Genomic DNA, 24,164 nt, shown 5'->3' on the forward strand with positions numbered 1-24,164 from the left:
ATGGAAAAGCCCCATAATGAAATAAAATAAAAACTTAGTTTTTAGTGCAGCCCCACGCAGGACAGGAGTGAGGCCTCTTACCCAGCCTCTGGCAAAATGGCGGCGGCGCTGACGTACGGCCCACTGGTCAAGGCGGCGTCTACGTATGTTACGTCTATGTTGTTTACATCACAGACTGTCCACAATTAATAAATATTGGTTGATTTGCATACGACGCCCCCTGGCTTGCCATATAAAGCAAATTAGCCTACAATAAAAATACATACGTACTTAAACACACACACACATATACACACAAACAAAATTAATACTTCTTTGAAACTTTTTCACTGTGTACTAATTTTAGAAGAATATAAAATAAAACAATACAATTTTATAAGCATAATTTCCAAAACAGGCCAAAAATGCTCAACGATGTTTATTTTTCTTGTCAGGCAGTTCTTGGGGCGTCCCAGCGGGGTCCTAATTCATGTGCGTCAGAGCCAACACGTTTCCCGACTGCGCAGCATAGCAGTCCATCCACAAACGTTCAGCAGACTCAGACTTTATTCTGTTTGTAGGCAACTTTTGTCGCCATCTACACACCACGCCGTTCCACAGGCTTTTCACCAGAGTGTTCTTCTGTCTGAACATGGGGAAACGAAGCAGACAACGGCAGAAAGGCCAACCTGGAGGCAGGGATAATCGAGATAACGCCGTAAGATGCACTCTATTACTACTGAAACTCACGCTGTAGTCTGTGCAAACTTAAATGCTCAGACAGGCCACATATTGGCAGTACTTTTACTGACTTATGACCGAGGCTATTAGGCTCCTCGGACACAGTCATACTGGTACCTCACTGCCATAACTTGCAGCTGCATTAACAGCTAGCCTAAACTCAGTTCATTGCCATGTGACATCATCATCTGCTCAGCTTAATCCCACTCTAGATATTTTTGAGTGTGGTCAGATTGTCACCAGAATAAGAACAATGCTTCCATATGTGTTCAGGGCTGGGGAGCAGGCTATGCTGACATCGTCAAAGAGAACAAGCTGTTTGAGCACTACTACAAGGAACAAGGTCTGGTTCCTGGCGAGGAGTTTGAACAGTTTATGGATGCAATGAGAGAACCTCTGCCAGCGACAATCCGCATCACAGGATACAAGAGGTAAGATGAAGAATGGTGTATCCTGCTTTCAAAATACTAGCCTATTCAAAAAGTGGAAACGTTGACACAGTGGAAGATCCTGTAAAATAATGTGTTTGTCATGAGAAAACGTGTTTCTCCAGAGCAAACATGAGGAAATGAAAGGACCTACAGAACCAAGAGTGAATGGGCATCAACCCACATTCGGTGGGGCCACCTCAGCTCGAGCCCAAAAGGATGTTGTCCTATGGAGATAACCTTTGTTAAATACTCAGATAACATTGTCATTGTGGGTTTTACAAACTCTAAAGAGCAGCTCCAAAGATGGGCAGATTCTCTGGATGGTGTGGGTGTAAATATTAGGACATCAGTGCATCCAAAAAAAAGAGATGCTCACTGACTTCACTGTGGACAAGTCACCATCTTGCACATTAATCAATGGCCACAACGAGGGTTAAGGTGTACACATACCTCAGCAACAACAAACTCACTTAAAGCTAACAATGAAATCTACTTTTCAGAATGCCAGCAACACCTAGGAATCTCCAAAAATTCAGATTAATCAGTCAGTATTACGTGCCTCTGAAAAATGTGTCACTGATTCAAATATCCCTTTCAGCATAACAGCCTGGTTTGGTGCTCTGTGCAACACACCTCAACTCTCTCAACAAGACGGAGTAGTTACAGCCATGGACGAAAGTATTGGCACCCCTGGAATTTCTCCAGAAAATACACCATTTCTCCCAGAAATTGTTGCAATCACAAATGTTTTTGGTATGCATGTGTTTATTGCCTTCATGTGCAGTGGAACAACACAAAAAATCTGAAGAAAAAAAGACAAAATTGACATAATTTTACCCAAAACTCAAAAAATGGGCCGGACAAAATTATTGGCACCCTCTACATAATATTTGGTTGCACACACCTGGGAAATAATAACTGAACAAATCTCTTCCTATAACCATCAACAAGCTTCTTACACCTCTCAGCTGGAATTTTGGACCACTCTTCTTTTGCAAACTGCTCCAGGTCTCTCAGATTTGAAGGGTGCTTCTTCAACAGCAGTTCTGAGATCTCTTCATAGGTGTTCAATGGGATTTAGATCTGGACTCATTGCTGGCCACTTCAGAACTCTCCAGCTTTGTCTCCAACCATTTCTTGGTGCTTTTTCAGGTATGTTTGGGGTCATTGTCCTGCTGGAACACCCATGACCTCTGACCCAGACCCAGCTTTCTGACACTAGGCCCTACATTGTAACCCAAAATCTTTTAATAGTCTCCAGATTTCATGATTCCTTGCAGACAGTCAAGTCACCCAGTGCCAGAGGCAGCAAAACAACCCCAAAACATCCTTGAAGCTCCACCATGTTTGACTGTAGGTTCTGTGTTCTTTTCTTTGTAGGCCTCATTCTGTTTTCTGTAAACAGTAGAATGATGTGCTTTTCCAAAAAGCTCTACCTTAGTCTCATCTGTCCACAAAATGTTCTCCCAGAAGGATTGAGGCTTACTCAGGTACATTTTTGCAAACTCCAGTCTGGCTTTTTTATGTCTCTTTGTCAGCAGTGGGGTTCTCCTGGGTCTCCTGTCATAGCGCTTCATCTCATTCAGATGACCACGTATGGTCCCAGCTGACACTTTTGCACCCTGAGTCTGCAGGACAGCCTGAATTTGTGTGGAAGTTGACTGAGGATGTTTATCCACCATTCCAACTATTCTGCGTTGCATTCTTTTGTCAGTATTTCTCTTCCGTCCATGTCCAGGGAGATTAGCCACAGCTCCATGGTTATAAACTTCTTGATTGTATTACACACAGTGGACAAAGGAATTTCAGGATCTCTGGAGATGGTCTTTAACCTTGAGATTGTTCATATTTTTCCACAATTTTGCTTCTTAAGTCCTCAGAATATTCTGGGCTCTTCTTTCTCTTCTCCATGCTTGTTGTGACACACACAGACACACAACACAAAGGTTGAGTCAACTTTTAGACATTCTAACTGGCTTCAGGTGTGATTTCTAGATTGCCAGCACCTGTTACTGCCACAGGTGAGTTTAAATGAGCATCACATGCTGGAAATAAAATGATTTATCCACAGTTTTAAAAGGAGGACAATCATTCTGTCTGGCCCATTTTTTTTGTTTTGTGTAAAATTATGTCAAGTTTGTCTTTTTTCTTCAGTTTTTTGTTTTTCCAGTGCACATAAAGGAAATAAACATGTGTATACCAAAAACATTTGTGATTGTAACAATTTCTGGGAGAAATTATGTATTTTCTGGAGAAAATCCAGGGGTGCCAATACTTTCGTCCATAACTGTAAGTCCTTTTACTGGATCTGAATAAGAAGGAACTAAAACGGTCTCAGACTCCTTTTCTTTTTCATGCCTATATGCACATACACAGACACACCAACTCTCCCTCCCTCAATTCTAAAAATGACTGCAAATTCGTATTTTTCATCCATCCATCCATTTTCTTCCGCTTATCTGGGGCTGGGTCGCGGTGGCAGCGGGCTAGTCAACCCAGACATCTCTCTCCCCCCTGCAACATTTTCCAACCTCTCCTAGGGGATTCTGAGGTGTTCCCAGGCCAGATTAGATATATAATCCCTCCAGCGAGTTCTGGGTCTACCCCAGGGTCTCCTTCCAGTTGGATATGTCTGGAAGACCTCCACATGGAGGCCACCATGAGGGATCCTGATCAGATGCCCAAACCACCTCAACTGGATCCTTTTGACGCAAAGTAGCAGCTGCTCTACTTCGAGATCCTTCTGGATGTCCGAGCTCCTCACCCTATCGCTTGAAGTGTCTAATCTACCCTTAGATTAATGTGCATTAGATGAAACGTTGTCTAATGGCACATGGAAAGTGAGGGCTGTGGGGTGTGTTTGAAAGTAAACCTAGAAGCTTTAATTTTTGTCAGGATGTCAGTGGATAAACTTGCTTTGTAATGTTAGATAACTGCTGTTATGACCACTTTCACTACCAGCCTAATTCCCTCTCCTTCCTGTCTAATTCCAGCCATGCCAAAGAAATCCTCCACTGTCTAAAAGAAAAGTACTTTAAGGACATTCAAGAGCTTGAGATTGATGGTCAGAAGATTGAGGCTCCACAGCCTCTGAGCTGGTAAGATCTCAGGGTTTACCCAAATCTAACGACTCAAACTGGCAACCAAGTGCACACACTGTATCCTGTCATACATAGGTATCCTGATGAGCAGGCCTGGCACACCAACATGAGCAGGAAGATCATAAGGAAGTCTCCCCTCCTGGAGAAGTTCCACCAGTTCCTGGTCAGCGAGACTGAGTCTGTGAGTGCACTAATCAAAGAGAACATTTTACAAATCTACCCTGGCTTTGGATGCAAGGAAAATGTCACGTGTAATTCTTGCATTTCTCTTTGCAGGGTAACATCAGCCGACAGGAAGCTGTCAGTATGATTCCGCCTCTTCTCCTAAAGATTGAGTCCCACCACAAGGTAAAAATACAGCCCCGCTATTAGAGCTTAGAAGTTTGCAACAGCCGTGAGCTAGAGTTAACTCAGGCTGCACTGTTAAACACACATGACACCATATACACATGAGGACAAAATTATTAGCACCCTGTGAAAATGTCATTGATTTAAACGTATTTCTTAAGAAATTTTTTTAAAGATTTATTTTTGGGCTTTTCGTGCCTTAGAGAGGACAGTGGATAGAGTCGGAAACAGGGAAGAGAGCGGGGAGACACATGCAGGAAATAGTGCCACGGGCCGGATTCGAACCCAGGTCACCTGCGTATATGGTGGGCGCCTTAGCCACTCGACTCCCGGCGCGCCCCTCAAGAATAATTTTCAACACAGCTTTTTCGAACATCCTAGTTTTATTTTGCATGCTGAAATGATTTTACTTTGCACACAGAAATGAAAACATTCCACAAAAATCAAAAACTACCAAGGTCAAAATTATTAGCCCTCCTGGTGCTAATAGTCAATAGGGTCTCCTTTTTGCTGGATAACAGCCTGCAGTCGTTTGTTGTAGTTTTAGTCTCAGACTCGTCTCCTGAGGAATCCCAGCCCATTCTTCTTTAGCGAAGCGCACAAGCTCCTCCAGATTTGATGGCCTTCTGGCATGGACCTTTGTTTCAGTTCACCCCACAGATTTTCAGTGGGATTTAAGTCAGGGCTTTGTGTGGGCCACTCAATAACGCTCACCTTGGTCTTCTGAAAGTAGTCTTTCACCAGAGGTGACTATGTTTTGAGTCATTGTCATGTTGGAAGAAAAAGCGACAGAAAGACCCAGTCTTGTTGCTGACTGCTTCAGGTTTTCTTTCTAAATCTCCACATATCCTTCTGTCTTCATGGTTCCTTCCACCTGGATAAGGTTTCCAGTTCCAGACACATCATAATCCCACAGCATAATCCTCCCACCACCATGTTTCACTGTGGGGACGGTGTTCTTTGGGTGACATGCCTCTCTCTTCTTTCTCCAAACATCACCAACGTCTCTGTGGCCAAAGAGCTCTAGTTTAGTTTCATCTGACCAAAGGACACGCTTCCAGTATTCATAATCCTTCTCCAGGTTGTCCTTAGCAGACTTCAGTCTGGCTTGAAGGGGTCTCTTCTGTTAAACCTCACAGTCCATTCCTGCAGGGCTCTAGTGATGGTCTTCTTTGAGACTACAGTTCCTGACTTGTCTAAGTCCTTCTCTGTTTCTGTGCAGATTCTGGACATGTGTGCAGCTCCAGGGTCAAAGACTGCCCAGCTGATTGAGATGCTCCATGCTGACATGGATGTGCCTTTTCCAGGTCAGAAATTTAAATTTAAACTGGTACAGATTCAGTAAAGGGTACTCCAGTTTTTAAAGGATTTATAATAATCATAATGAACAGAGACATTCAAGAAGTAAAACAGAAATTTGATCCTAGTGTCAAAGATACCAAATCAAACTGCAGTCTGCCTACTTCTGTGGTCCGATTCTACTGCTAACTTGAATCCCTTTCATCCTCCAGAGGGTTTCGTTATTGCCAACGATGTGGACAATAAGCGCTGCTACCTGCTTGTGCACCAAGCCAAGCGTCTTAACAGCCCCTGTATCATGGTGGTCAACCACGATGCCTCCTGCATCCCCATGCTGCAGATCGACACAGATGGCAAGAAGGACATTCTCTTCTATGACCGCATCCTGTGCGACGTTCCCTGCAGGTCAGCAAAAGCCTGCAGGCCTGTTTGTCTGCTTCACTGACACAGATTAAAGCGCTGTTAGTGTGTGAAAGTCTGATGGTTGATGGCTGATGGCTCTGCTGTATGTATGGGTGTTTGGAGAAGAGATTCATAATGACAGATAGAGATTAACCCATCCCGCCCTCTTTATTTCTGACAGATGCAGGTTATTTACAGGGTTTTTTAATGAAAAGCTAATATTAGTGTTTCCATCCTTACGTTTCAGTGTGAGCTTTGTGGTAGAACGTCTTTCTTCTCCTCAAATCCAGCCCTACTTTATGCCCAAAACAGCCCTTGAAGTGTTTGCAAATTCTGCATCAGTTTGGCCAACTGCAGTGTTGAAGCCAGGAGGCCGTGCCAAACACAACATGGAGAGAGGGAAGGGAGGAGAGCAGTAATGAAGACAGAGAGAGAGACGCTGCAGTGATGAGAGCAGTCGGCTATAGCCTGGTGCTGAGACAGTGTGTGCTTGGCAGACATTTTTCCCTGTGAGAAGTCTCGGCAGACTTTCATTGTCTTGGCACCTTAGGCCAAACTGGATGTTTCTGACTGGTGCTGCTGTCTGCTTTGTGTCCTCCAGCGGTGACGGCACCATGAGGAAGAACATAGATGTGTGGAAGAAGTGGACGACCAGTAACAGCTTGCATCTCCATGGGTGAGTTGGGGAGGTGTGTTTGTGCTTCCTAGTGACAACAGAATTCATGCATTCCTGTGGTAGACTAAATTGGTTATACAACAGAGAATGTTATGTGACCTTTGGTGCTAATTTAAAAAGTTGGCAGAATAAGAGGGCTTGTTTTGATAGTGTCTGCGCGTGTGTGTGTGTGTTGCCAGGCTCCAGCTGCGTATTGCAGTGCGTGGTGTAGAACAGCTGGCTGTAGGAGGGAGGATGGTCTACTCCACCTGTTCACTCAATCCTATAGAGGACGAAGCCGTCATTGCAGCACTGCTGGAGAAGAGTGAAGGTAAAGCGCATGCGCTAATAATTCCAGAGCTACATAAATAAGGGCAGTTTTGTTATTGCTTCATGAAGTCAGTTTACACTTTCCTCTGCAGTGACAAACTTCCTTATCGCTGTTCTAGTGCCCTTAAGGGCTCTGTCATTATTCACACATTGGTTTGTTCTATTTCATATGCTGGCTTGTAGCCACAAGTCAGACACCTCAGTCCTGATCTGTTCAAATAGCCCATCAAAATATGTCAAAGTTGGAACAAATCCAAAATGATGTTTTTTTTTTTTTTTAGAATGACTCAACTATGACCTCCCTTACAATATTAAAATTTTCACTTAGTTACAAATAACAAAGTGGCAGATCGTCAAAACTAACTTAAGCCCTGTTTACTCCTGGTTTCAATATGGGATTTAAGCAGAATATAATTCTTTAAAGGGGACAAATTGTGCAAAAATCACTTTTTCAGGCTTTTCTAACAAAAATGTGTGCCCCTGGCCTGTCCACAATCCCCTCAAGTACCAGAAAAATCCATTCCCTCTCTTTTTCCACCTTTTAGAAAATGTGTGCTGTAACAAGCCGTTCACAGATTTTCCCCTCATGATGTCATGTGGGGAGTTAGCCCCGCCCCAGGATTCATTGGCCCTCCCTGCTTGGAAGAAAGTTCAGCCCTCCTCTCCTGATTCTCCTCTGAGCTGGCAGCTCAGAGGAGGATCAGGAGAGCCACATCAATTATGCCACAACCATTTCCTGAGAGGGACAGAGTTAGGGGCGGAGTCAGACGGCTCATAAACATTTAAAGCCACAGACACAGAAACGGCTCATTCTGAGCAGGGCTGAAACGGAGGGGTTTGAGACATGCAAAAATCCAATACTGGAGCGTTTTTTCATCAACAGACTTCACAGGCATGTTTTGGGGACCTCTGAGACGATATAAACTTGTCTCAAAATGGTATAATATGTCCCCTTTAACACAGGTGTAAACAAGGTAAGAGCACATTGATGATTTGTTTTAATCCGATCACCTAGAGCACTTTTGTTCACTTTTGTTCACATTAGTTTTTCTCTTTGAACCATGTGTTTCATGTAAGAACAGGCACCTGCCTCTTTCTCTTGACTGATTTTCTTTTCTTTTCTGCTGTGCCTCGTGGAAATAATATTTTTTGAATTTTTATGTCATTCAAACATGGGAATTTGTAGTTTATGCATTAAAATAGTTTGCTCCAAACTACAGGACATATTGAAGAGCCAAAGAGGGGATTACTGGGCGCTCAAAGCGACTCGAGTGGAGGAATTGTAAGATAAAGTTTGGAAATAAAGTCTGATATGCAAGAGGAAACCAGGCCCAGTGTAAAATAGTACAAAGGAAAATGCTTTATCATAATGCTAAGTCAATTCAAAGCCAATGTGTTTCAATCACAGAAAAAAATACTTACATCTGTTAACCCTGATGAAGACCTATGAAGTGGAAACATGCAGGCTTTTTCAATAATATGGCCATTTTAATAAAGTCTTTAAGTATCTCCGTCCTAATTTTTAACATATTTCATGTTTGGAGTGCCTGGTTTCCTTTTTTTATTTTGGGCAGGACCTACTGTGCCAGTGTTTATTCAGTTATCAGACTGCAGGTATTTTTTAATGCTCAGAGTAAAAGATGTGAACCACTATCAATTTATCAGTCTGACTATGCAGTACGGCAAGGAGACAGATGATTTATAAAGCGGACAGGCAAATATAATGTGGACCTGTCTGCCAGTGTGTCAGTTATTACCTGCTCCTTTCTGATGAGTGCAGCTTTGCCCCTCAGTGCTGCGATTAGCATGAGGTTTTTCTTTAATCATGTGATTCTTATTAAATTTAATCAAGGTTAATGAAGCTTTTTTGGTTTCAGACACGAGCTATGGTTATTAAAGTGACACTAATACTGTTATACAGTTTTCAGCTCAATTCAACTTTATTTATATGCCTCATGTAGAACAACTAGCATCGACCAAAGTGCTTCGAAGTATAAAAAGTAAACACAAGAATGCATCACTATGAAACCAATCAAATAGAACATCAGAAATAGTGGTAAAAGTCTGAGTAAAATCTGTTGTGATAAAACAATTTCATGTTGAACTGAAAGCCAAAAAGCAGAGATGAGATTTTACCAATGATTTAAACTGTTTGGGGGTCTGGGCAGATCTTACACGGAGGGTAAGCTGTTCGACAGTTTTGGGGCAGCTACTGTCAAAGCTCAGTCTCCCCTGGTTTTGGGCACAATCTTACAGAACAAACATTTTTCAGTGACTTTGTCCTTGAGTCTCCTCCTGCATCAACACACTGCTGCATTCAGGTCTTCACAGATCGGGTCAGTGCAGCAGCTCCTCTTCTGTCTCAGAACCTCTGTGGTTCTTCTTTTAACTTCTAACACAGACTCTAAACGCTCCTCTGATCTCAGATTTGATCTTAGGAAGGAGGAGAAAGCCCCACAGTGCTAGATCAGGTGAACATGGAGGGTAATTAAGCACTGTGATTTGTTTTTGGTCCCGAAGCTTCTTTACTGAGAGCTCAGTGTGAGCTGGAGTGTTGTCTTGATGTAGAACGAAACCATTTTTACACAGCTGTGGTCCTTCTTCAGACTTTTTCTCTCAGTTTTTTCTAGAACCTGTTTGTAATTGTGCTGAGTCACCGTGGACCCTTCTAGAACCCACTCCTCTAAAATAATCCCCTTAATGTCAAAAGAAACAGTCAACTTGGTCTTGAATTTGCACCATCTTCAACGATGGTGTTTTCAAAAGCATTTACTGCAGTTTTGTCTCAGTAACGTTCCAGAAGATCCAAGTTTCATTTCATGTATTCACTTCTGTAGTGACCTTGGTTCGTTCCAAAATGTTTCCACAAATGTGCTTGTGTTTTTTCTTTTTCTTTTATCAGGAATCAGAAGTAAGGGGACAACTCTGGCACACTCTTTTGACATGTTCATCTTTTCATGCCAAACATTCTGAACTGTCTCCTTATCAATGAAGACTGTTCCTGCTTTGATTCCTGTTCTGAGTCGTTTGTTCAGTTTGTTGAATATTTCAGAAGTTTCTGATGTGCAGAACATTCATCCTCTCTGCCTCCATAAAATCTTGAGTTCCTCTCAAACACACACGACCGTGACCGTGACATGCAGTGTTCCCCACACACCTCACTTAATGCACAAAAAAGATTCATCTGTTGTCTTTTTCAATATCTCCAACAATTTCAAGTTAATGCATTGCTTAACTTGTAAGTGATTCATTTGCTGATGCCTTCGCAAAAATGTGCACTTCAGTCAGTAGCTGGCAGTGAAGTAAAGTTGTCACTCATTGGAAACTTCCAGCAGGTGTGTGTAAATACCAAACCTTGAATATGTAGCTCGCTGTCTCTGTGAACCTCGTGGTTTATCCTCACAGATGCAGTCTCATTATTTAATAACCATTCCTCGTATAGCTGGAAAAAGAACTCAAATTACATTGTTAGTGGATGATGAGTGAACATTTGTGAACGGCTAGACTACAGCCTCTGCCTTGCATTAAAGGGTACATATTTTACCCCTTTAAGACAAGTTTATATCCGTCTCAGAGGTCCTCTAAACATGCCTGTGAAGTTTCTTGCTGAAAAAAACACTCCAGTATTGGATTCTTGCATGTCTCAAACCCCTCTGTTTCAGCCCTGCTCAGAACACACTGTTTCTGTCTCTGTAGCTTTAAATGTTAATGAGCTGTCTGACTCCGCCCCTGACCACGCCACTCTCAGGAAATGGATGTTACAGATGCTTCTATTCAAAGTTAAAGACCTGACTGAGTTTAAATCATCAGTCTATCCAGCTGAGCTATCCAGCATCTCAGCTGGCAGCTGAGAGGAAGATCAGGAGAGGAGGGTGAAACTTTCTTCCAAGCAGGGAGGGCCAACCAAACCTGGGGGCGGGGCTTACTCCCCACATGACATCATGAGGGGAAAATCTGAGAACGTCTTTTTCAGCACGCATTTTCTGAAAGGAGGAGAAAGAGGGGGTGGAGGGAATGGATTTTTCTGATTCTTTGGGGGGGGGTGGACAGGCCAGGGGCACTTATTTTTCTTAGAAAACCTGAAAAAGAGATTTTTGCATATATTTCCCTTTTAAGTGTTAAACCTCCTTTATCTTTATAAGTTACCTTTGCTCCCAAGTCCTCTTCACTCAGACTTTGGGGTGCAATTTTTTCGGTGCAGGGTCAAGTTTCCAACTAGGGATCCACAAAAGTATCAACATTATATTTATTTATGCAGATATTAGATTCAGAGTCTATTATCAGTATTAGAAGATCTGAACATTTCTGCCGATATTTACATAAAGGTTAATGCCCAATGAGGTGACCAGTTATCAGGGATTTATGGACGACGTGGCTGCCACTGTGAAGTCAATTAATCCCTGATAAATGGACACTATTAAGGACATTAACCCGTGTATGCCATGGGCACTTCACAAAAAGAGTTAACAAAACTACTTTTTTATTATTTCATACATTTTGTGATCAAAATATAAAGTTATAATTAATCAACATTTCCTTTTCCCTATTAAAGCCTGAGGGCTTGACTAATAACTGGAATAGTCATTCCAATCCCATAACATTCTTAGGGAATGTAAACATAGTTCAGTACTCCAGTAAATAGGACAGGCCGTTGATACGAAGTCACAACGGGACAAAAAAAACGCTCAGCGCTAGGGCTGGGCAATTCATCTCAAATAAGATTAAATCGCAATATGGCCTGCTGCAATTTAAAAATCACAGACATTGCAGTATTTCTTTAACTTGAAATGTGTCTAAGTAACAGTTGAATATATTATTGTTGTATTATTACAGCCAAAGTGATGCAATCATTCAAGTGTCATTTTTTTAAATAGTTTACAAAAGTCCTCCTTTTCATGTAGATTTTTCTCAGCCGCAATCAGCTGTTAGCCAGCAGATACCAGTTATTTTCCTCCCGCTCCCTCAGCCAATCACAGCTCTTTCTTGCAACACAGTATGCAGTGTATTTAAATATGACATACTAATCCTTGCTTGCATTAATGCTGATGCAGAACGCTGCTGCTGCTGGCAAAGCTTAACCCCCTCCACCCCAGCCTCCTCCTTTACAGTATAATGCTTGTTAATGCATGATGACAATGTTCCTGACTAAAGGTTATAATATAGAATGATTTATTACTCGTATTGAAAAATACACAAGACAAGGCACCTAATAATAATCACATATTAAATCGCAATATTGGAGAAAAAATGCATTTAGATTATTTTTACAAATCGTTCAGCCCTACTGAGCACATTATTTAACGGATTTATCAATGTAAAGAGATGAAAATGAGGGGGACTGAGAGTCATCTGTGATCAGACTATAAACCTGTTAGTTGACATGGACTGTCATCAGATAGAAAGCTTAGTTTTAGCAGACCAGCTGTTTGAATAAACAGAACAATTCCTCCTACTGCACTACGAGGTCACACAGGTGAGGCGGAGCTGTCCACGCCCTGCAGGTGCTGATTCCCTGTAAATCTACATGTCAGTATACATCAGATATTATCATGCCAGTTTATCAGGAGAGTTTCCTTTGGCTCTACATAGGAAAAAATGGCTTCTTTTCTTCTGTTTTATGTTATTTAGATATTCTGACTGCCTCAGGTTGCTATGGTTACTCCTGCCATCTAACAGCTGCTGCACATCAATCTGGAAGAGTTTCAAGATTTTCTGACCAGAACTCTTTGAGAAGTTCCATTTATAAGAAATTAATGGACACCAGTGGAACTTCCAGTCACCAAGACTGTTGTATAAAACTAATATATCGGCTGTAAATGCCAGCCATATGTATGAATGTATTTATTCATCCTCATTCCTTAACCTTTAGAGTGTTTTAAGGATTGATATTTTGGCTCTGAACTACATTTATTTATCAGTATTGCTCTCTGCTCATAAGAATTTGAAATCTGATTTTCTATTTGCCACTAACTGTGCTTCTGTGGAAAGACTGTATGACAATAGATAAAGGCATCACAATTTGCAGCTGTGCGCATCAAGCAACCTGCTATTTTCCATAAAGTAAACCTAGCTTAGATTGAGAGCAGGAGGGTTGAAAATTGGCAGGAAGTTTGTTAGTATAATGATAAGGGCAGCAGATAACACAGAAAGTCATCTCTCTCTGTTAACATTATTGATTAGTCTGTTTTATCTGTTAACCATTTGTTGGTACAACACAGCATTCAGTATTTTGGCAGATATTTTAGTCTGACTGCATATTGTAATGAATGGTATACATACATATGAATAACAACCAGAATTAAAACTAGTTTAATTTTAAAAAAAGAAGTGTGGTGAAGTAACTTGACTTAACTGCTTTGGGTGAAAATATGTTGTCATATTTTTTAGTTTATTTTTCAATCAAGAGGACAGCATTAGCAGTCTTAATTACTATAAAATAAGTACAATATACCAGTGGTTCTCAACCTTTTCAGCCCGCGACCCCCCTAAATAAAGGTGCCAGAGACCGGAGACCCCTGCTGTACCTGAAGGGGGTTGAACACAGCCATGAACATTCGAGAATAGTCATGTGCAGACAAGGCCATCCATAAAGAGGGATAAATGGGAGAGGTCTCTGGCGCCCAGCCAGACTGGGGGACCATGGAGTTCAGCAAAATCATGGTCCATTGTAAAGTTAGGCTGTGATATCCATATTTCATATTTAACCTGAAAGAAACAATCTTTGTTTTTTAATCATTTGTGTAGTACATAGCCTTCTTAAAAATGTAAATCCCCTTTGTTAAAAAAAAAAACTAGAATGACTTAAAAATTGGTGGAAAGGGTGGTGAAATTGGATTTTAAAAGTAGCAGAAATGGTTTAGAAGTGGCAAAAATGGCAAAAAAAAGTGCAAAAATTGGTTAAACTAGCAAAAATGGGCATATCAAATGGTAAAATGGGGTTAAAAATTGGAACACCTTGGTATAAAAAGTGGTTAATAGTGGCAATAATGGGTCAACAGAGGCAACATTAAGCTTAGGTGGCAAGATTTGATTTAGAAGTGGCAAAAACAGGCAGAAAAAAAGTGGTGGAAAGAGTTCAGAACTGACCAAAATAGGTGTTAAATGGCAAAAATGTGTTGAAATTGGTGGGAAAAAAAATGATGAAAAGGGGTAAAAATGTGACAAAATTGGTGTAAAGTGGCACCAATGTAATTTTAAAAAATTCTTAGTTTTTTTAAGGGCAACTGGAGACCCCCTCTCAGTGTCTCGCGACCCCAAGGTTGAAAACCACTGCAATATACAACAGCCCATTAGGGCTGAACGATTTGGGAAAATAATCTAATTGGGATTTTTTTCCCCCCTTTATTGCAATTTGATGTGAAGTTATTTCTTGAGTTCCTCATCTAATGCATTTTCCAACAAACACAAGCAAAAAATTATTCTATATTATAAACAAAACAATATTAGATTGAACAAGCGCCGAACAATTAAAAAATATATATATATATCTGATAATTTTGACTGGTATTGCAAATTGGATATGAGTTGTTGTGTTAAAGGGAATGATTTTTTTTGTAATTCTCATATTTAACAACAAAAATGTGAAAAAATAAAGAAAGTGAGATTTTTTGTAGACTGATCTAAAAAATGGCACTGGAATGATTGCATTATATGTAATGTGTAACATCTCTACTGCAAAAAAAAAAGTTCTTAACTGGTATTTTAACACAAATATCAGGTTAAATAAATATTGCACTTGGGATGTTAAAATTGCAGCATGCCATTATGTGATTTAATCTAATTTTCGATTAATTGTCCAGCCCTACAGCCCGTCCATGTACCTGAAACCATAAGATCATAATCTTTACAGCAAGCTAAAACAATTCCATCTACTGCAAAGATGCTACATAAAAAAGTCTAAATTTAACACCTCAAGTCTTTTTATTTGCTAAATAAAGCTTTACTGTTCCCGTTGGCAGGAGCATTGGAGCTGGCTGACAGCTCAGCTGATCTGCCAGGGCTCAAGTGGATGCCTGGGGTCACTTCCTGGAAGGTACTGGAACATTTTAGTCTTTGGTGGTCAAAACAACAAACCGACCGCTCCTAAAACAAACCACAAAGTGAAACTGTGTTTAAGTCATGAAAGCGCTTGTGCTTCAAAGTCTGACCACATTTTTAAAGTTGATGTCAAACTTTGGTTTTCTTTGATTTAGCATCAAATTCCGGTTTTTTTTTCTCTTCAGCTGATGACCAAAGAGGGGCAGTGGTTCTCAGATTGGTCTGAGGTTCCAAGCACTCGTCACACACAGATCCGCCCCACCATGTTCCCACCAACAGACCCAGAGAAACTTGCTAGCATGCATCTGGAGAGATGGTATGTGCACTGTGCTAAATAAGTGTTTGTGACCTTTCCTATAAATTTAACCCCAAAGTATGATAGTGCAGTCAGCCTAGTTCTTAAAGCTTCAGCTACAGGCCCTGCAGGCTAAGTAATTTCATTGCAGTAAGTGCAGGCAGTGTTTTAATTCCCCATGAGTTGCAAAATAATCATATTTTGTTGGGTATAAAGAAGCCAAGGGGAAGACGGAGAATCTTGGATCATCATTATGTTTGCTCCAACCATTTAACGTGATCAAAATCCTTCCACCCACCCATCAAACCCTCAGCCTAATTCAGCTAATTTTCTTCCTGATTTCATCCACCTGAGAGTATTTTGGTCTCATGAAGACGGAGAACTATAAGCCAACACACTTGGAATCTTCTCTGTGTAAACTGATGCCAAATTCATTTGCTGAGTAATGTCTCTGATTTATTTTCTTGGCTCAGCTTTACACACACAAACACACACACTATCTGCATGAATGCACATATGTTTACAAACCTGCACTATTGTGTGTTTGAGGATGATGTCACCCAGATCTGCAGCTTTTGCTTTGCTGCACAGACTGAAACAGCTTTGGCCAGCAGAGGGCGCTATCGCCACATCTTTCTCAAAGTTCCCCTGTTATTTAAGGCCAAGAAGCCTTGTGTTTTTCTTGCAGTAGGTGGCACCATTACAGTTAAAGTCATGATTTCTGTTTGTGTTTTAATTTCAGTATAAGGATTCTGCCACATCACCAGAACACTGGAGGCTTCTTTGTGGCTGTGCTGCTGAAGAAAGCACCAATGCCCTGGAACAGAAGATATCCCAAGGTACTTCCTAACAAACAGACACTGAACGGATGGTTAGATTATCAGTCATACTTGAAGAGAGGAATGGAGGAGAATCCCCCCATGTGTTTTTGAGTCTTTGGGGTATTTCTGCAGTTGAACCTGTACAGTCCCCCCCCTCCCTTCCTCCACTAAGACACGCCCCACCTGTTCAGTTAACCACAGCTTCCTTTCTTTGTCTGCCCCCCCTCGTCTCCAGCTGAGGAAAGACGGGCCGTCCATCTCAGGGACCCAGGCTGGAGGCCCTCCTGCAGCCTCAGCCCCTGCAGATGCTCCTCATCTCCCAGAGAGAGCTGTGGGGAAGGAGGGGGAGGCAGAGGGCCCAGAGGAAAAAGTAGAGGAGGAGGTACCCAAAGGAGCTTCCTTAGCCCAGGAGACCACAGCTAAACAAGGATTGTGTGGGTGAGTGATGTTGGTTTGGTGAGGTAATACATAAAGGAAGGTCTGTAGCCAATATCAGCATGAGAAACACACTGATATTGGACCAGTAAACCAATCCCTGTCCCTGAAGAACATGCTAATGTTTAGACATTTTGTAAATGGTATTCCCTCCGTGAGATCGTTTTAAAATATTGACATGATGATGTTTCTGCAGCTTATTCACAATTAATTTAATCTTTGGCATTTAATTCAGCATGAGTAATTATTTGAGTCACACATGAATCAGTGTATTCTCTCTACCAGTCCTCCGCCCTCTAAGAAGATGAAGCTGTTTGGTTACAAAGAAGACCCTTTTGTGTTCTTAACAGAGGAGGACCCCGTGTTCACCAGCATACAGTTAGTACCCTTGTGTTTTTATGATCTTTCTCAGCATTTTGGTGAAGTCAAAAAAACAACAGTAATCAACATTACTCTGTGTTTTCTCTAGATCTTTCTATGACATGTCCCCAGACTTTCCCAAGCTCAACGTTTTGACCCGGACTCATGAGGGCAAGAAGAGACACCTATACATGGTCTCCAAAGAACTCCGCAACGTGCTGCTCAACAACAGCGAGCGCATGAAGGTGAATCAGAGCTTTAAAAGCAGCTAGACTGAAAAATAATAATTCAAGTACCCTCTTTATTTTATTTATTCTCTGGATGTTGTCTCCCTCCAGCTGTTTAAAAAGCTAAAGGACAATGGACACAACAAACAAACACTTCTTTTATAGACAGCCCACCTAGAAATAAAGCCGCTACACATTAAAAAGAGAAGTAATGTCCTTTCAACGGGATGCTTGCATGTGACTTTGTATGTCCCCCGTCATAGAGAAGCAGTCTAACAGATGGGACCCTCCCCCATCCCAAATCCCTCTAGTCCTCCACCCTGCAGCACCTGCACAGGTGGCACAGTGTGTGCATGTGTTTGTGCACATCGGCCTCTTTGTTCTCTTCCTTGTGTTTGAAATTTCTCACTTTTCAGTCACTTTTTGTCAGACTAAAATCCAGTTTTATGTCTCATGATTATAACAGAGGCTGGATATTCTGATTAAAAACAAAGCCTCTGCTCCATTATTTTCTGTGATGGGTGTTAATTTCATCGTTTAAAACTATGACTAAAACTATCTGTTGACATCCTTTTTTTCCATGACCAAGACTAACAAAAATAGATCTGTGATGACTGAAACTGACAAAAACTAAGTTTAGTTTTTGTCAAGATGACTAAAACTAGACTAAGATTTAATGTAGTTTTAGTCTGACATTCAAAATCTGTGATATTTCTCCACTGTGGGTAAATCTGTCTAAAAGCAATGCATCTGTATCTATTCGGCCTCTTAGCTGTAGAAAGCAGGGACCCGAGGTTTTGCAGAGAACACACTACCATGATTTGGTACCAGACTTTGGCAAGAAAATAAATGCTGGGACAAAAAGTTGTAGTGGATGCAGTTGGGGTTAAGTTGGGGTGCCAGCCAGAGGAAACTCTGACAAAATAATTGTTTCTGTCACCTGAATGCTCCACCACAAAGGGTTTGTGGTTCACACACAAACCCCACTGTTACCCAAACCCAGCACAACAACCAAAAAAACAGCAAGCATAAAAAAACACACAACACAAAAGCAGTTTCAGTGATCCCCACAGTGTATTCAACAGTTCAATGAAAAACCCACAGTTCAACCCAACACCAAATCCAAACAACCCCCAAAACCCCAGAGTCTCTATCTCCAATCCCCTATTTACAAGTCAGTGCAGTCACTTTCTGCAACAGTTCTCCTTACAGAGTGAGACCTCCTGTCCCACTTCCTATCCAAATCGGCTAACCGGCGTTACCTCTCTGTCTCGTTTCTCCGGGGAAACACTACGGTGAGGAGTCATGTAGCCTTCCAGGTGAACGGGACAGGACAGGGAAACAAGGTGGAAGGAGTCCGGTATGATCCAGAGTTTGGATGCAGGGAAACGCGCAGGTTTAACAGACTTAATTATATGAGCTGCCAAGGGCTGGCCGAGGAGTCACACGCTGGACGCACTGTGGCACTTCTGGGTTGCGAGCTCCTTGGTAAGGTCGTGACATTTTTCTCTAGGTTTCTGGGGATGTGTTCATCACACAGGGGAGCGTGCAGGTATGGCCTTTAGAGCCAGTCGCCACAGAGTAAAGACTAAAATGTGAGGACTTTTTATGGACTAAATCTAAAAAGGATAGAAATGACTTAAGTGTGACTAAAACTAAATCATTTAAAGACTAAAACTAAGACTAAAATTGAAAATAGCTGCCAAAATTAACACTGCTAATGAGCGCTACAGAGCAAGGAAAGCGAAAGAAAACATTTCATCCTTGTGTCTTCTCTGCCTGTTTCCTTGTTCATCACCCGTCTCAGTGTGGGTGACAGAGGAAAACAGGAGTGATTGGACATCACTGGTGTGCTGTCACATTCCACTGTGGATCATTCTAATCAAGCTTATTCTGTAGCTGACGCTCGCTCACTGAGCATCCCGTTAGGACAGTGTACACAGGTGTTTAGGGTGAGAGCTAGCAGAGCTAGCAGGGGGGTGCAGAACTCTGCTGGTGCAGGTCTGACTGACTGCTTTTCATGCTCTCTCGTGCTTCTACAAGATTGTAATGCCATTTTTATTAACAAACAGATGTCAAATATTACATCATGGAATTGACATGGTTGTCATGATGAAAACAGCTTTGATGGTCATTCCCTTAGCACCATGGCGTAAACTCTGGTGCATGTAGGCCATGCTAGCACAACGCCATGATCAGGAAAAGTATTTTTCCACCATGCATACAAGAATTTTGTGTTTCAGTTGAATAATTAACCTTCAACACAGATTTGACATCCACACAACTTAGCAAACAGATAGGAGTATTTAATTATGAATACCCATATTGATTATTTGGTCATGTTCTTCATAATGCTAATTTAGCTTTTCCTTCTTCTCAAAGGTTGTTTAGGAGTTTGACATACATATTTATTTGCAGGAGTGAAGTTGTATTTTTCTATGCAGATCACTGACCGTTGCCTCATGCTCCCGCTGAGAGCCCAAAGAGCTCTCTGTGTGCCCACAGTTCTGAATTATGCTCTTTAGTAGATGCCTAGAGCAAGGAAACGTGGTTAGCACCAGTAATTACAGACACTTTACCAGTTATACTTCAGATAACCACACAATATGTCTTATCTATATGATACTCTTACCAGGAGAGTTTGATTGTTTAGTAAAAGTCTGTTGTTTTTTAGAGCATGTTTCTCGGTTTGTTTCTCAGGTCATTAATACGGGGGTGAAGGTGTGGTCTCGCAACAGCGACGGGGAGGAGTTCGGCTGTGCCTTCAGGTTGGCTCAGGAGGTAAGAAGATGTTTTTAACCAGCCACACATCTCTTCTTTATCCTCAAACATTCAGTTCATTAGGAAAAATAGGAATATCCTTGGTGTTTATGAGCAGCATTCTAAATTAATCGCTCCAATAGTCGCCTGTTCTTGTTGTAATGCAAACATAAATGTTTTTTGTGCATTGATGACGACATGAATATCTTATTTTTACTTCTATACGTGCACATACAGTGCTGTGAAACAGTATCTGCCCCTGATCTGATTCCTGATTTTTTTTTACATATTTATCACGCTTAGATGTTTCGGATCATCAAACTAATTTTGATATCTCACAAAGACAACCCAAGTACATAGAAAAGGCAGTTTCTAAATGATGATTTTATTTATTAGGTTTAGATTTCTTTCCCCTATCTGGTTTGTTAAATCAAGAGTTAACTGTGATTAACCACAGTTCTTGGAAAGCTGAGTTCAGTTTGACTGGCCACACCCAGGCCTGATTACCTGATGCCACCATCCAAAGAAATTCAAGAACACATGAGAAACAACGTGATTGAAATCTGTCAGTCTGGAAAAGGTTACAGAGACATTTCCAAGGCTTTGGGACTCCAGAGAACCACGGTCAGAGCCATTATCCACAAATGGAGAAAACTGGGAACAGTGGTGAACCTTCCCAGGAGTGGTCGGCCAACCAAAATGACTCCAAGAGTGCAACGACGACTCATCCAGGAGGTCCCAAAAGAACCCAGAACCACATCCAAAGACCTGCAGGCCTCACTGGCCTCAGTTAAGGTCAGAGTTCATGACTCAACCATCAGAAAGACACTGAGCAACAATGGCATCATGGGAGAGTTCCAAGGCCAAAACCACTGCTGACAAAAAAGAACACAAAGGCTCACCTCACATTTGACTAAAAACATCCTGATGATCCCCAAGACTTCTGGGAAATATTCTGTGGACTGACCAGACAGAAGTAGAACTTTCTGGAAGGTGTGCGTCCCGTTACATCAGGAGTAAAAATAACAGCATCTGATAAAAAGAACATCACGCCAACAGTCAGACATGGTGGTGTCAGTGTGATGGTCTGGGGCCGCTTTGCTGTTTCAGGACCTGGACCACTTGCTGTGATTGATGGAACCATGAATTCTGCTGTCTACCAGAAAATCCTGAAGGCCAACATCCGGCCATCAGTTCATGACCTCAGGATCAAGCACTCTTGGGTTATGCAGCAGGATAACGACCCGAAACACACCAGCAAGTCCACCGCTGAATGGATCAGAATAAACTAAATGAAGGTTCTGGAGTGGCCAAGTCAAAGTCTGGACTTAAATCCAACTGAGATGCTGTGGTGTGACCTTAAATGGGCAGTTCATGCTGGAAAACCTTCCAATATGGCTGAGTTAAAACAATTCAGTGAAGAAGAGTGGGACAACATTCCTCCACAGCAATGAGAAAGACTCATCAGCAGTTATCACAAACGCTTGATTTCAGTTATTGCTGCCAAGGATGGAACATCCAGTTGTTAGGATCAGGGAGAAATTACTCCGGTACGGTTGTCTTTGTGAGATATTAACATTGGTTTGATGGTCAGAAATATTTAAGAGTGATAAATATGCAAAAACATCAGGAATCAGAAAGGGGCAGATCCTTTTTCACAGGTCTGTAAATACCTCAACATCCCTTAAATTCTTTGATTTCCTTGTATAGAAAGTCACAGCAGCTTCCACATGAGCGCATACAGTCATTTAATCATACATTACCTCTAAGGCTAATGAACAAGAAAGCCAGACGGCAGGTTTCTCTCTCAGACTAATAATTAATGACGTTTATATCTCCAAAGTTCCTGAAAAGACTATGGTTGCTTTATTGTTGTGCTGACTGTGAAATAAGTGCTCGCTCTTCCTTTCTTTGCAGGGTATTTATACTCTTCAGCCATACATCCGCTCCAGGATAATCAGAGTGAGTGTGGAGGACATCAAAGTGCTGCTGACCCAGGAGAACCCCTATCTCAACAAACTGGAGGACGATGCTCACGCTCAAGCCAAGAAATTGGGTACGCAGGAATATATTCTCAAAAATCATTCCAGATGAATCGATTTAAATTTCTTTAAGATTCAGAGAAGCAGCAGAGGGTTAGAGACGGGGATATGGAGTGAGAGGTTTCCAGCTTTGCTGACAGAATAAAAAGCAAAATGAATGAAAAACACTGTACTTAAAATTGATGTTTTTGTTTTTTAACAGATATTAATGTGACTAATCAAGACGAGCACAGAATTCTTTAATAATCTGCATAATCTTAATGTCTTCTTCTCTCAACAGTTATGGGGAGCATCGTGTTGAAGTACATTCCTAACCCAGAGTAAGTTGTTTTGAATACACCGTATATTCTGTCAGGAAATATTCAGGGTTTCGGTCATTTGTGACACCGGCTCTTTGCCCCTCTTCATCAGTAATCCAGCAGAACCCCAGTGTCCTATCCAGCTGTGTGGCTGGAGGGGAAAGACGTCCATCCGTGCCTTCGTCCCCCGTAACGAGAGGTTGCATTACCTCAGGATGTTGGGCGTGGAGGTCTTCAGGGACAAACAGGGCCTCGGGCAGAAACAGAAGGAGGAAGAAAAGGAGGAGAAAGAAGATGGAGAGGATGAGGGGAAAAAGGATGTACAGGAGGATGGAGCGTTTGAAAATGAAGCCGAGCTGGACTTGGAAAACGGTGATGAAAATGGATCATCACAGCCTAAGATGGACACTGAAAGCCAGGTAGCTAGTAGCTGAGAATGAAAGGATGGTTTCCTGAAGTCCTATTTGAGCTCCAGGAGCTGTAAGCTGTTCTCAGACCACATCATGCCTGTACGGATGTCTCTTCACCACACTGCCGCTGCAGAAGCATTTCCTCCCGGAAACAAACTTTCTAGGGTTTTTACATTTTTGCCACTCTGGGAGGCAGCTTTTAGTTGAATTGCTTATTCTTATTTTATAAATGTTTTTTTAGAACCTTATTTCATGGACCAGTCGGCATCAATAAATGTGGATTTAAGTGGAGTAATCATGGAGTTGATTAAAGCATTTGAAGGTCAGTTTTGTCAGTGGTCTAATTATTTGACTTCTAGGATTGTAAATGTGGAAAAAAGCTGATATGGTTTTGTTTATTACAGACAGTCAAACTGGGACAGGAGGATTAAGAAACCAAAAGCTCTTCTCTAGAGATTCTCCCTGTGTTTGTCAAGTAGCTGCTGGGAGTGCATGGCTAGAACCCCCTGTATGGATAGATACATTAATGACAATGCATTGCATTGAAAACAATGAAATCATTCAGAAGCATTTAATCCATAGTAGCATGAATCTGAATATGAGGGTGCAACAAGCTTGAAGCTATGAAGGAGGCGGCGGGGGTGGAGGAGGTAAAACTGGCATTAGTGAGCAGTGTGCCATCTCTAAATGAAATTCTGTGTTGAGAGAAAGAGCGGTGATTGGCTGTAGAAGCTGAGAGGCAATAATTGGTGTCAGCCGGCGATCAACCAATCACAGCTAGGGGTATGACTGCATGAACTAACACTAAACTTCATCAATGTTAGGATGAACTAGGGCAGAACAATTGCAAAAAATATATCTAATTGCAATTATTGCTGCTCATATTGCAAGTTTGATATCAACTGCATGAGTTTGTTTTTAAAATAATTCTGTTGAACCACAGTTCAAAAGCAATGTCTGATTTTCATTGGTTAATTTTCATTAGATTTTTATTTTTTATTACTTTTATCAGATTCAAGTTATTTCTGTGACCATTGTGGGTTTTTCTTTCATTAACAGAGGGGTACCAACAATTTTGTCCACGTGTGTATGTTTGCACAAGTAGACGGATAAAGGATTCATCAGTGAGAGATGACATGCTGCTCTCTTACTGGCCCTGTAACCCTGGCTGTGAATCACATTGGGATGGCAA

General features: G+C 41.5%; 1 protein-coding gene across 1 annotated transcript; it reads left to right on the forward strand.

Annotated features, from left to right (window-relative positions):
* Positions 1-470: 470 nt before the first annotated feature.
* On the forward strand, positions 471-23,298 carry nsun2 (NOP2/Sun RNA methyltransferase 2). Its single transcript, XM_041809110.1, has 19 exons — positions 471-697; positions 994-1,151; positions 4,145-4,249; positions 4,328-4,433; positions 4,529-4,600; positions 5,823-5,907; positions 6,112-6,304; positions 6,903-6,977; positions 7,157-7,287; positions 15,245-15,318; positions 15,509-15,639; positions 16,361-16,457; positions 16,675-16,877; positions 17,160-17,252; positions 17,344-17,479; positions 20,162-20,242; positions 22,139-22,277; positions 22,544-22,583; positions 22,675-23,298. The coding sequence occupies exons 1-19, from the start codon at positions 632-634 to the stop codon at positions 22,994-22,996; spliced, it is 2,307 nt and encodes a 768-aa protein (XP_041665044.1). The 5' UTR covers positions 471-631; the 3' UTR covers positions 22,997-23,298.
* Positions 23,299-24,164: the final 866 nt, after the last annotated feature.

This window comes from Cheilinus undulatus, linkage group 16, assembly GCF_018320785.1.
Source record: "Cheilinus undulatus linkage group 16, ASM1832078v1, whole genome shotgun sequence".
Lineage (NCBI taxonomy): Eukaryota > Metazoa > Chordata > Actinopteri > Labriformes > Labridae > Cheilinus > Cheilinus undulatus.

Excerpts from the sequence above, each read along its gene's own strand:
- nsun2 (XM_041809110.1), top strand. The coding sequence starts at position 632 with ATGGGGAAACGAAGCAGACAACGGCAGAAAGGCCAACCTGGAGGCAGG. Across the intron at positions 698-993 it reads GGGATAATCGAGATAACGCC|GGCTGGGGAGCAGGCTATGC; the intron begins GTAAGATGCACT and ends ATATGTGTTCAG. Across the intron at positions 22,584-22,674 it reads AAGTACATTCCTAACCCAGA|TAATCCAGCAGAACCCCAGT; the intron begins GTAAGTTGTTTT and ends CCTCTTCATCAG.